This window comes from Notolepis coatsorum (assembly GCF_963971535.1).
Source record: "Notolepis coatsorum genome assembly, chromosome: 11".
NCBI classification, from domain to species: Eukaryota; Metazoa; Chordata; class Actinopteri; order Aulopiformes; family Paralepididae; genus Notolepis; species Notolepis coatsorum.
The window spans coordinates 80,407,249-80,421,176 of NC_140175.1; the positions used below are offsets into that span (position 1 = coordinate 80,407,249).

Genomic DNA, 13,928 nt, shown 5'->3' on the forward strand with positions numbered 1-13,928 from the left:
TCAATTCAAGTTCAGACCTCTGTTACTCTATTTCAGTGGTGCCCAACCAATCGACCTCGATCGACCGGTAGATCGCGCGCTGGTTTCAAGTAGACCGTGAGATTATTTAGGGAGGTGACAGTGGGGTCGCGCATTGGCAAAAAAATAAATAAAGATCAAGCGAAAATCCTCGAGCCCAACTCAGATAGAGTTTTCACCTGGCCGCTGTGTGTATTTGCCATGTCTCGCCCCTGCATCAATGGAGGCACACAGTATTCCAATACACATCTCATACATCAGCGCAGGCCACGTCTGAGTCAGAGGAGCGCAAAGTGCCGCGACGTGCATGCGCGAGTGTGCGTGACAGCCCTGCGCAGGTATATCGACCGTCTGGTCTTTTGTGAGTCAATGTGTACTCAGATATTTGTGATCGACACTGTCTCGTAACTAAAGCACTTCCAGGGGGGGGGGGGGGGGGGGGGGACACTTCCAGGCCAAGCATATAAAGCTGATTTGATTCATTTAACCTGGACACTCGCAACTACGGTTTTAGAGCAGAGAAAACTGTGCTTAAAACGGCAACAACGAAAAAGGACTACATGCTTTGTTTATTGTCGCCAATTGGATCTCAAAGACTGGGAAACCCCACACACTTGCAGAGAGCTTTTGGTTGCCCTGTACCAAATATGTGGTTTCTGTCCTTTGTGGACAAAGTGTTGCAGAGCAGCTCCATACAATACCGCTGTCAGCTGACACTATTTCAAGAAGAATTGACTGCATGTTGGATGATGTTAAGAGCCAAGTTGTGGAAAAACGTAATCAGAGCCCGTATTTAATGATTTGAAGCCCATCATCTGTAGCCACATAGAAGGGCTCATTGATCAATTTCGGAATTATTTCCCCGAAAGAAAGAGCACGGACAATTTGAACAACTGGATCCAAGATCCGTTCATTGCGCATGACGCTCGCAACAGGCCTCCCTCTGTCTGAGCAGGAGGCGTTGATCGATCTTTCGCGTGATGAGCTACTGAAAGTCAAGTTCACTGGACAGGCCCTCGCAAAGTTCTGGATATCAGTCCGGAACGACTACCCAGTGCTGTGTAATGCTGCGCTGAAAAAGCTTGTCCCGTTTGCGTCAACATACCTCTGTGAAGCGGGATCCTCGGCTCTGACATTAATACAAAATAAATACAGATCTCGCCTCAGAGTAGAAGCGGATCTGCGCCTCTTTCTCAGCACAACGCAGCCACGTATCATGGAACTATGTTCAAATGTACAAGCACACCCTTCCCATTAAGTCTCGTTTTTGTTTATTCTTGAAAAGCGCATGTGAACGCATAAAAAATGGCTAAATATTCCTTGATCGTTTTATAGATGTGTATACAGAAACAATTCCGTTTGATCATATTCATTAATTTCATTAATAACATTCTTGTCATTCTTGTAATTCCTACACTACACCGTTACAATGATATATAAAATATCATATTATATTATATACCCATTCAATATGCACATGACAGAAAATATTATATGCCATATAATATTTTCTGTCATGTGCATATTGAATGGGTATTATTAATCTACTATTACTACTAATACTAGCCGAGAGTAGGTCAAATTTGGGCTGGTAGCTCTCGGCTAGGTGGCAAATTAAAAAGTAGATCTTGGTTCAAAAAAGGTTGGGCACCCCTGCTCTATTTCATTAGCACTAAAAGTGATTTCCCTTTTTTGCATTAGTAACATCAGAATGTTATCTTTCAAAAGATACCAGGCTCATGCATGTGCTATACATATAAAGTATAAAGCTAAGCTTTGCAAAAAAAGTATGCAGTCCTCAAGTTCAAGAAAAGAAAATTGCCACTTTTATGGGTGCCTGTTAACAAGGTTGAGACACATTTGAAGCCAATGGCAGTGGTAACTTCCAACATTCTTCAGTAACGGTAAAAGACAATGATATTCTCTTTATCAAGGCAAGAATGACTTGGGAACCCACATGTCAAACAGACTGGTGTGGTCCTTTAACGCTGGCCATAGTGAGCGCACCGTGCACTCTGTCTTACCACTTTCTCCATGCACACTGCGCACTCCGAGCTGCCCGGCCCCTCCACAGGGCTGGGGGCCGACGGCGTGACGGGGGTCCCCGGGGTGAGTGGCGGGCTGGGGATGGGGAAGGGATCCAGGATGTAGGGAGGGGACCGAGACGGGCCGGGAGCAGAAGGAATCATCGCCTCTTCCTCCACCTCCTCCATCGCCGCCGCCTCATGTTGGGCTGCCTTACTGCCTCCTGGGGGAAGAAGAGAGACCCTTAGCACCATAGATATATATAAAGACTAGATGGCGCAAGGCGGTGGCGCATAGTTCACCAGCGGCCATCTTGCTACAGTTAACTACTGCTTTAACTCTTTCTGCGCCATACCCGACATTTCTCGGGTTTCGTCGCCAACCGTTGAGCGTCATAAACCGAGATTTCTCGGGTTTAGATCCTTTGATATTTTTCCTTTGATCCCCATTCTAAACACTCACGCGGACCTCCCTGTGTCTCCCTTGCACAGCTGCCTACGTTAAAATTGCAATGATGATCGCATCCCGCCAGGTAGCAGTATCGCCTACCTTTTGAACAGGGGATCTAAGTTGTCTTTCAGTACTGAGGTACTTCCGGCTGCACGAATCCCTTCCCCCTTAAAGTGAATCACACACAACAATCTGTCTGAGATTTGATCGCCTGGAACCTATTGTTTCACGTATTATAGCCGTACCCAATGCACACGGATTATTCATTTTGGAGTACCTTCTGACTAAGGTAAGGTCTATTCTATGTCTATTTTACTGAGCCTAAAACATGCACGATGCAGCTTCGTAAAATGACCCCCCCCCCCCTTGATGATTTTGTGAGGAAACATATGGTATATACCTTTGATTTGGAAATAATATAGGTTTCAGGTGGGCAACCCGAACGATTTGGGCATATGCATATGTTACGTATTACTTTCACATGGTGGAGCGATACTTACTGTCTGTGGTGCATATTCACATTGTGGTTGTAGTGTGCTGTCACTAATTGGTGGTTGTTGATTGACACACTCTTCTGTTGTTTTGCTTGTGTCTAAGGCCATGTCCCCACGTATCTGGATCTTTTGCCAAACGCACATTTTATTCCACGATTGGGCCTTTCATAAACGGAGATTTTCTTAAACACATTTTAAAGTGAAGATTTTCCAAAATATCCGTTCAGTGGATCCGTGCAGCCACTGTAAACGCATAGTCTAGATAAACGATGACGCCACGCATGCTCAGACTGTGGCGGGCCGTAATAATATCTGGCCCGTCAGATTGTTTGGCGAATATTACTTTACTATTTCTCTAATATATATCAGACCGACTATAGGCTAGCTAGGCTATATATTTCAGCTATAATGTCCTAACAGAGAAACTACCACCACCTAAAACATCCTTATTACACCTTGTTTTATCCATATAGGCAGTAGCGCTTTGCAGTAATAATAACTTCGGTGGACTTGGTGCTGAAATGTCATTCAAACTATCCTTACTTATATATGCGACGACGGCACCACACGTGAACAGTACAATGCAATTAATGAATGTCTTGTTGTAATTAGTATATATATAGTTTGTGATAAGGACTCGCCATTTAGTTTCAGAATCCGGAGATTGTTAGCCCCTTTCGTGACTGTGATGCACCGAGTGAATCCACAGTCACTTGCTCCTCAATAGGAAACCAACCTAGATTTACCCTGAAGGACTGGTTCTAACCGAACCATTCGTTATACAAGTATCATAGAGAAATGTCAAAGGTACTCACAGTTGCACGAGGGTTTCGAACAGAGATACGGGATGGTTTGAAAGCTCGGTGTTGCTAATAAACATTTTAAATATTCTTTATAAACTGCTCAAAACGGCATTATTTCCGGCGTTGGCTGCCTGGTGTGATCACAGCGCATGCGCATCATGCACCCAACGCCGGAAATAATGCCGTTTTGAGCAGTTTATAAAGAATATTTATAATGTTTATTAGCAACGCTGAGATTTCAAACCATCCCGTATGTCTGTCCGAAACCCTCGTGCAACTGTGAGTACCTTTGAAACGTCTCTGTGATACTTGTATAACGAACGGTTCGGTTAGAACCAGTCCTTCATGGTAAATCTAGGTTGGTTTCCTATTGAGGAGCAAGTGACTGTGGATTCACTCGGTGCATCACAGTCACGAAAGGGGCTAGGAGATTGTGATCTCAACATTGACATTGTATCTCTCCGTCGCCCAGTGCGCAGAAGTAAAGCATTGAATCGTGACATATCTAGATTGGTTGTTTCCTCTGGACTGCATAATCCTCCGCTATATCTATCTATTTATCATCTTCTATGTATGTCAATATAGCCAATGGAAATGCTAGGAATGGTCAAGTGGGCTGGGTGAACCAATGGACAATTCCTATCGTTTCTCAGTCGTCCTGACCGCTCGTACATCGCTTATCGCCACCTACTGGCCCGCATGCTTGTTTGAGCAATTTATATGCGTTTATGTGTTTGCGTATATCCGTTTGGCAAAAGATCCAGATACGTGGGGACATGGCCTAAAATGGCCACTTTTCGAATTAGCCACAGGTGTGGTGATGAGGCACCACGCCATACAAAAGCAGAGTGCAGATCTGGTTCTAGTTTGTTCTCTCTCTCGCAGCTGTCGCTCGTCACTGGTTCTCCAGAGGCCTAACCTGAAGACCTCATTTTGTGCTCACACTGCCTTTTGACCATTTTGGCCTTTTTGCGGTTTGTCCATTTTTGCTACTTAAACTTTTGACCATGTGCTTTTCTTTATTCATGTCCTGAGCTTTGGGAGTCTGGAGCACCCAGCTCCCCATCTTTTTTATCCATTAAATTAGCTGTCCAAATAAATATTGTTATTTTTGATAACTCCTGTCTTGTCCTGTGTCCACCACTTTACGTTCAAGGCCTAAACGAGCCATATTGTAGGATTGAACGTAACAGCATATAACACGACATATCTTGCAATCTAGAAAAAAAGACTGGATTATTTTGGAAAGGGGTGATGTTTAGCGTGTAATATCGCACAAACTAAAGTATGTAGAAATTAACTGGTTTGTCAATGTTGGACTATAAACAATGCCTGTCAAATGAGCCATACTATTGTCTCCCTAGCTATAATACAGAACACACGATGGGTCCGCAAACATCGCGAAAATGGTCAATAACGCTGGCACCATTGAGTAAAGATGGGAAAACAGCGCGTCAATGAGTTAAGGTGAGTGATCTGCACAAACAAAAGTACTCTTAACTCGCTGAAATCTTGATGGATTTACAAACGGTTTGGTTTATTACAAACGTTATTAACTCATTCAGCGCCAAACACGACTAAGCACTCGCGCGGACTTGTGTGGATTGGACCTGCAATGACGATTGTGTCCCACCAGTTGGCAGTATCGCCTACCTTATGAACATGCATGGGCCAGCTTAGTGTGAGTGGCCCCACAGCACCCAAAGCACTAGGGACTCTACTAGTAGGTTGCGAGCAGTAGTGAGCAGGACACGTTCGACAATGGCGATCGCCTAGAGTGAACTATTGGATATTATGAAGAAGACAAAATGGATTATATGGATGTTGATTATGGACAATAAGGTGCGTTTCCACCGGACTGTTGTTGGACTCAGCACTTCTGGTAAATCATAAAAATACTATAGTCAAACCGGCCGATGAGGAAACCTATTCAGCTCCGTCTATAGTCTGGCCAGAGCAGACTATAGTATTTGACAAACCAGTTAATTTCTACATACTTTAGTTTGTGCGCTATTACACGCTAAACATCACCCCTTTCCAAAATAATCCAGTATTTTTTTCGAGATATGACGTGTTATATGCTGTTACGTTCAATCCTACAATATGGCTCGTTTAGGCCTTGAACGTAAAGTGGTGGACACAGGACAAAACAGGAGTTATCAAAAATAACAATATTTATTTGGACAGCAAATTTAATGGACAAAAAATATGTGTGTGTGTGTGTGTGTGTGTGTGTGTGTGTGTGTGTGTGTGTGTGTGTGTGTGTGTGTGTGTGTGTGTGTGTGTGTGTGTGTGTGTATGTGTGCGTCACTGTGTGTGTGTGTGTGTGGTGTGTGGTGTGTGTGTGTGTGTGTGTGTACCTGCTGTGGGTGTAGGAGGGTGGTCCCTGGCCCACTTGAGAAGAACTTTCTGGATCCCCAGCTCACTGATCCCCAGCTGGAGACACAGAGGAGAGAAGTACACAAGTCATTCACAAGCTGGAGACACAGAGGAGAGAAGTACACAAGTTAAGTCAAGTCAAGTCAAGTCAAGAGTTTTATTTGTCACGGCATACAAGTATACAATGAAATGCGGGGTCATTCACCAGTCATTCACCAGCTGGAGACACAGAGGAGAGAAGTACACAAGTCATTCACCATGCCCCCTCATTCACATTAGGGACACACCTATATATCAGCAGACAATCAGTATCGACCAATGGGCTTTAACCCTTGTGTGGCGTTAGTGTTTTTTGTTACTCACCCAATATTCTGGTGGACGCACAGCATTATTGGGATTTTAATCCCTTTCACTACCCCACTACAGAAGGTTAACCCTTTACTATCACACTACAGACGGTTCTATAGTGTGATAGTAAAGGGTTAACCTTCTGTAGTGGGGTAGTGAAAGGGTTAACCTGCTGTCGTGTGGCAGTGAAAGGGTTAACCTTCCGTATTGTCGCAGTGAAAGGGTTAACCGTTTGGTAGTGCGGCAGTGAAAGTGTTAAAACAATAAAGCCATAATAATGAAAGTAAGAATACATAAAGATGTTAACTTAATCTCAATTACAAGCAATCTAGACAGCATATATGGTTAATATTTGCCATTTACCTCTACTAGATCCCATTTATCGATAAAAGTGCTATTCGTTTTTTGCAGGCTATCAAGACTTGCATAGAATTGTGTAAATAGACGGGACGGACCTTGTTGAGGTCGGAGGCCGTCATGTGATACAGGGCCTCTGTAGTAACTCTGTGGTGAGCCAGGATGGGGAGGTAGTGCTGGGCAGACAGCCTACACAACAGGTTGACCAGACACTTCTCTACGCCCGCCTCCTGATGGGGAGATACAGGATGGATGGATAGATGTCAAGACAACATGGAGATATATACAGTATTGTTTTTTAATTTAATTTAAATTACCATGCGTAACCTCATGGTAAATATACTATAGACGTCTCTCTCCATGAGGATAGTCCCAAACTCAATACATAATGCATAATGTATTGAGCTGTACTGTACTGTACCCATTCTGCAATCTGTTAATAAAGTTTTCAATCAATCATGCATTTATATATTCATATCAAAATTGCTTTCCTAGCTCATTCCTCTAGTAATAGAAATATTTGTAAAGGGAAATGAACAAGGATTGAGGTGTTTTCTGTTCAATATTGACGGACCTTGTATCCATTATTAGATCCAGTACGTCTCTCACACACACACACACACAAACACACAAACACAAACACACACACACATATTGAAAGACAAGATGGATACCTTTGTCTGGATAGTGTGAATGTGAATATGTTAAAGCACATTTATTATGCTCATAATCTCCCACATATCCCAAAAACGACAAACTATTTTATGATAAAAGTGTAAAATATAAAAACTAAAATATCAAGACCTTAAAGGAACACAGCAACTTTTGGGGAAATTAGAGTCAGACAAGAATATACAGTGCAGCACAGAGAGAGACCCACAGCACATTAGCTAGCTTACACAATGACTGGAAGTGGATACGGACTGGATATTAGCCTACCGTCAAAAGTAACAAAATACACATTCCAACCACTCCAAAACTGTCTTATTGACTTGTGACTTGTGTATTTCATGACTTTTGACGGTAGGCTAATGGTCCATATCCACTTCCAGTCATTGTGTAAGCTAGCTAGCGCGCTGCAGGTCTCTCTCTCTGTACTGCCTGCACAGAGATGAGATGGGTACCTCCTCTTCTTGTCTGACTCTAGGGAAGACGGCAAATGAGCAAATTTCCAAGGCTAATGTATGCAAAGGCCTTGATGACTTTGTTTTCATTTTCATCATCTCACTGAGCTGTATTTTGACACTTTGAAAATGCGACATCATAATCACAAACTCCAACTCTTTAACCCAATAACTCTCAAATCAACTGAATTTGTAAAAGACTTGTTTGCAGTTTTGGGATATGTGGTAGATAATGGGCATACAGTATATAAGTGTGCTTTATTTTTCTGGGTGGAGTGAGCTAGTGCGCTAGTGGCATGGCTACCTGCATGCGCAGCGATAGTGGCTTGGCATCGAGAAGCCTTTGGTACTGAATCAGCCAGTAGTTCTCCTGGTTGGACTGGGACTTCAGCTCCATCTCCACCTAACACACACACACACACACACACACACACACACACACACACACACACACACACACACACAATCACAATCACAGTTGACGCAGTCAATCCAAATGATCATATGAGCAACATAAAGAGATGGAGAGGAAGAGAAGGAAATAGTATTGCAGACTTGGATTTAAGTGAATGATATATGATATGATACATTTCTTTATATTGCACCCCTCAACCAATAGTTACATCGGCCCGGGGCGCAGCCCGGGAAAAAAGAAAAACAGGAACAATAAGAAAACTGAAAAGAATACATGCAGGCCAACCAAGCAGACAGAGAACAGATGGACATACTGTAATACACCAGTCATATACTACAACACAAAACTAGCTCAAGGATTTATTGTATGGGCGAAAAGGTGGGTTTTGAGCATGGCCTTAAAAGTCTGTAGAGTGCTTGCACTCTATTTTGATGTGTAGTGGGAGCTTGTTCCAGAGTTTCGGCGCTGCAACTGCGAATGCCCGGTTTCCCTTCGTCACCAGTCTTGACTATGAGATCTTAAGGCAGATTTGACTGTTTGATCTAAGGCAGGGGTCCCCAAACTTTTTCCTGTGAGGGCCACATAACTTTTCCCTTCTCTGGTGGGGGCTGGGGTCAGTTTGTAACAGAAAAAGTGTGACGATCGCAGGGGTGCCTAAACGTAAACATTTATTGTTTTCCAGAAAGCCACACATAACCAAATATGAATAACCCTTTCCGGGAACTTCACAGAAAAAAAGAAGTCAGGAAATAAATAATAACACTATTAATGAAATAAATAACACTATTTATGAAATAAATATACAGTACCTACAGACCACCTAGCTCTAGCTCTGTACTATTTAAAAGCAAACTACTACTTACTAAAAATGGATGTTTAAAAGTACTAAAAACCAACAAAAAATATCAAACACTAACAAACATTCAGCACAGACAATGGGGATACTGCCATCAAAAAAGAAAAATATATATATATATTTTTTAGCTCCGGGGCTCTAGGGGGCCGGGCCAAATGTGGAGGCGGGCCGGATGGGCTGTAGTTTGGGGACCACTGATCTAAGGGATCTGGAGTTCCTTTACGTAAACTGGGGCAAGACGAGGATCTTGAAATGTATTCTTTGTTTTACCCGGGAGCCAGTGTAGGGATGCAAGGACTGGGGAGATGTGGTCCCTCATCTTGAATACAGTCATAATCTAGACCTTCCATCCAGTTCACTGTAAGGTCTAGGAATTTTAGCTACCATTTAACCCCACGGATCAGAGCGAGTGATTTGAATGATTTAGTTTGCAGACATTTCAAACTCTCAACCCACACAGAACAGATGATTGGTCTAAACCAGGGATGCACAAACCTTGTTGACATGGAGGGCCTAAGGCTGTATGACTGTATATTGCTAATGTCAATGTGTTTTGTAATTACACTGAAATGACAGCCAGGGCTAATGGCTTCAGGTCGATAACAGGAAAATAAACTGCTATGCTTAACCACCTCCACAAAAAGCATTGAGTAGTGACCTCTGACCCCTCGGATGTTGCCTCACCAGTACGGCCTGCAGCTCCACTTCACGCCGGTCCTTCTGCTTCAACAGCTGCTGCAACAGGTCACTGAGGTTTGAGCGTTCGTCTGACAGGACCTCCTACACACACACGCACACACACACACACACACACACACACACACACACAGTCACCGTTTGAAGCAGAGCTGTGGCTGAGCCAGCACACTGGCCTCCACAGACACCAGAACCAAACACCAGAACCACAGACAGACGTAACCCTGGAGAATGGCAGGAACAACATGTTTTGCAACAAGTTAATTTATCGCGGCGTCTCTCTCTTCCTCCTAACATCTCCTCCTCCGTGGCCCTCTCATCTTCTCCTCTGAAGAGGAAGCTGCGTGAAATGTTTTGTCATGGTGCGCAGTGTGACATGGAGAGCCAACCAAAGAGAGGGGGAAATAAACAAAGAAAAAGAAGAAGAAGCGAGGGAGGAAGAGCACTGGGAAAGAGAGAGAGAAAGAGAAAGAGAGAGAGAGAGGGGAAAGGAGGCACCCACCTGCAGGTTCTCAGCGTCCAGATTGCGTCTCTTTACTTCCAGCTTAGTCAGCTGCATTAGCTCAGCCTCTATGAGCCTGATCTGGGGATACAATGGAAATAAAGGAACGGTGAAGCTAATAGCGAGCTGGGGAGATGAATATTAACGCTTGCAGCGAGCTGGGGAGATGAATATTAAAGGAACACGCTAATATTATTGGAAATGTGCTTAGCATCTTCTCCAGAGTTAGACAAGAAGATAGATTTCCTCTTTGTACGTTCAGTAGAAAGCTATCTGGCTGTAAGCTAGCCTAGCTTAGCACAAATAAATGGAAGCAGATATGGACCACTAGCCTACCGGTAGCTTAAAACTCTGTGAGTGGTGTTTTTGCTAGGCTAGCGGTCAGCTTCCATTAATTTGTGCTAGGCTAGGCTAGCTTGCAGCCGGATAGATTTCTACTGAACGCACAGAGAGGGGATCGGTATCTGTCTTCTTGTCTGACTCTGGAGAAGACGCTAAGCGCTATTGCCGATAACGTCGTTGTGTTCCTTTAAAGCGAGCAGCGAGCCGGGTTGATGGATATTAAAGTGTAGTTCATATGATGGAGGGAAAAGTTGAAAGTAAAACCGTTTATTAAAAAAAATCTATAATAATAATAACAAAAATCTGCAGATACTTTTTTTTTCTTAAGGTGCAGAATATAAAACCTTAGCATGATGTTTGTTTATCTATGATGTTGTCTCCCTCTTAGTCAAGTCTAGTCACATGTATTTATAAAGCATGTTTGAAGACAACTGGAGCAAAGCGCTGTACAAAGACAAATAATGTATTTCGTATTTAGACAGCTCTGGTGGTCCTTGTCGCTAGCTACTACTGTATCCCAGACCCAGACTGTATGGACTCTGAACTCTGTTGCCTATAGTATACTACTACTGCAGTACAGTATGGTACTTATGTTTACACCTGCCTACTGCCTTCACTGTCTACAACTGCCTTACACTGTAATCATAACTACCTACCTCAAACGATCGTCTACCAATATCACTCTGTATAATAGCTAGGGATGGGTACCGAATCCGGTACTTTTAAGGGTATCGACCGAATCACTACCAAGTACCGATTCATGCGAGATCCACCGGTGCCTCATTTCGGTAATGAAGTCCGATGACGTCAATGTTTAGTTTACCGCAAAACTAAACCTACTGTATGAAGTGTGCATAGTAAACTCGTTATTGGCCACCAAGCGTTGAGCGCCAATAACGAGTAAACTCGTTTTTAGATCCTTTGATATTTTTCCTTGGATCCCCATTCTACACAGTCCCCCGGACAGTCCCCCGGATTGGATATATGAAGAACAAATCGATAAATAAACCTATTCGGCTCTGTGGTATAGTCTGGCCCGAGCAGATGAAGTAGACGGATGAAGGCATATGCATTGATCCTGTTCTGATTCAAGACACGTTTGGACTCTACATGAGAAATTGAGTACATCTAAAACAAAGGTAACATCTTTTTTTACATGTACTTTACCGAAACTCCATCATAAAACATGCGTTTATATGATCGCTGCCTCGGATAAACGACCCCCCCCCCCGCTTTGTGAAGAAACAAGGCCATGTGTTTACCTTTGACCTGGTAATAATGTGTCTCAGGCGAGCAAAAAACATGATTTACGCATACCCGCAGAAAACGTTCTGTAACTCGTGTTCCAGGAAATCAGCTTGGATTTTTGTGAAACGAGGCAATGTTTATATTGGAATTGTGAACGAACGAAGGTATGTAGAAACAAACCCTTTTTTACATGTTGTACTACAAATAGTTTCTGTCAAATGAGCCATACTATTGTCTCCATAGCTATAATATAGAATATACAATAGCTCCGCAAAGATCATGAAATATTGCGAAAATGGTCACGAAAAGCTGGCCCATAGACAGCACAGATGGGGGTACATGCTGGCGCTGAATGAGTTAACAAATTGTTCTAAATAAATAATAATGATAATAAATAATTAGAAGTTTGGACAATTTTGTTTTTTACAACTGAGGTAGGTAGATTACATTTTTAGACTACACTAAAGTACAGAAAAAAAGGTACCGTCGGGTACCGGTATCAATTCACAGGTACCGGTTCAAATGTGAACGGTACCCAACCCTAATGATAGCTATAAAAAAACATATGTTCCTCCTCATCCAGAGTGCTATCTATCCATCTAGATAGTTTTGTGACTTGCCTAGTTTGTCTGATGGAACTCAAAAGCAACGTGTCTTTCCAGAAATGATGACACAGTTACTCAGGATAATAATAATACAGACCTTGTTGTGAGCAGTTTCTTGTAGGAACAAATCCAATACAATAATCGATTGTATTGGAGTGATGGCAGACATCTCCAAAACTAAGCAAAAAACATCAAAACTATTTGGATGGATAGATAGCACTGTGGGTAAGGGGAACATTTTGGGTGAAATTACCCTTTAAAGATTAAAATTTAACAACTCATATAAAGTACTTCTATTCTATCTATTATTCCTATGGTGTAAGACAGTACACTTAATGTCTGTGACATGAGCAACTCTCTCCAAAACCCAGAGAGCTAAGATTCAACCTTGTGATGTCATCCGGTATAAAGTCTGGAGCTGCTCCATAGACAATGAATGGAGATAGTAAATGTGACGCTGCATTTCCTGCTAATTTGAGTATTAAAAAACTCAAGACAGATGTTACTGTACGTGAGTGAGTCTCCCATCAGTCTCCCATTTTTTTTTTTTTTTTAATCTTTATTTCGAACATGCAATGAAAAAAAAGCAACACAACTCAATCTGCATGTTCCAAAAGGAGTAGGAAGAAGTATACACTTATTTAATCCTACCCCCTTTCCATTACTCAAATGAGTGTACTATTTTAAACATAAAAAATAAAAGAAAGAAAAGAAAAAAAAAATATATATATGCAAAACAAAAAAACAAAAACTATATATGTATAAAAGAAATAAAATAGAAAACAAAATAAAAATGTAAACACCCGTGAATATCAAGTCCCTTCCTCATCCCTGTACCTTGTGAACATAATTTCCTTATACATCAGTTTGAATTGTCTCATGTTTGGACATTGCTTTAGCACTACATTTAGACTGTTCCACAGTTTCACTCCACATATCGAGATGCAGTGTTTTCTCATGGTAGTGCGTACGTTTAGCACCTTTAAATTGTGTTCTCCCCTCAGATTATAACCCCCCTCCCTATCAAAGAACAATTCTTGAATGTTTCTTGGAAGTGCATGACTTTTTGCTTTATACATTAATTGTGCCGTTTTAAATTCCACAAGATCATTTAACTTCAATGTCTTTGACTCCAAAAACAATATGTTAGTGTGATCACGATAACCTGCAATGTGAACTATCTTTATGGCCCTTTTTTGGAGTATAAAAAGTGGTTGTAGTGTAGACTTATAATTGTTTCCCCAGACTTCAGCACAGTAATTTAAA

The 13,928-nt window shown here is 42.2% G+C and overlaps 1 protein-coding gene across 3 annotated transcripts in view; it reads right to left on the bottom strand.

The window, feature by feature from the left end:
* Positions 1-13,928, bottom strand: part of lrsam1 (leucine rich repeat and sterile alpha motif containing 1) — an 85,387-nt gene that overhangs the window by 5,884 nt on the left and 65,575 nt on the right. For all 3 annotated transcript variants that reach the window (XM_084324237.1, XM_084324236.1, XM_084324235.1), the window contains 6 exons: positions 10,468-10,548; positions 9,954-10,049; positions 8,303-8,401; positions 6,973-7,104; positions 6,151-6,226; positions 2,043-2,266 (listed from right to left, as the gene is read on the bottom strand). In XM_084324237.1, coding sequence (XP_084180363.1) covers positions 2,043-2,266; positions 6,151-6,226; positions 6,973-7,104; positions 8,303-8,401; positions 9,954-10,049; positions 10,468-10,548 — 708 coding nt within the window. The remainder of the gene's footprint in view (positions 1-2,042; positions 2,267-6,150; positions 6,227-6,972; positions 7,105-8,302; positions 8,402-9,953; positions 10,050-10,467; positions 10,549-13,928) is intronic.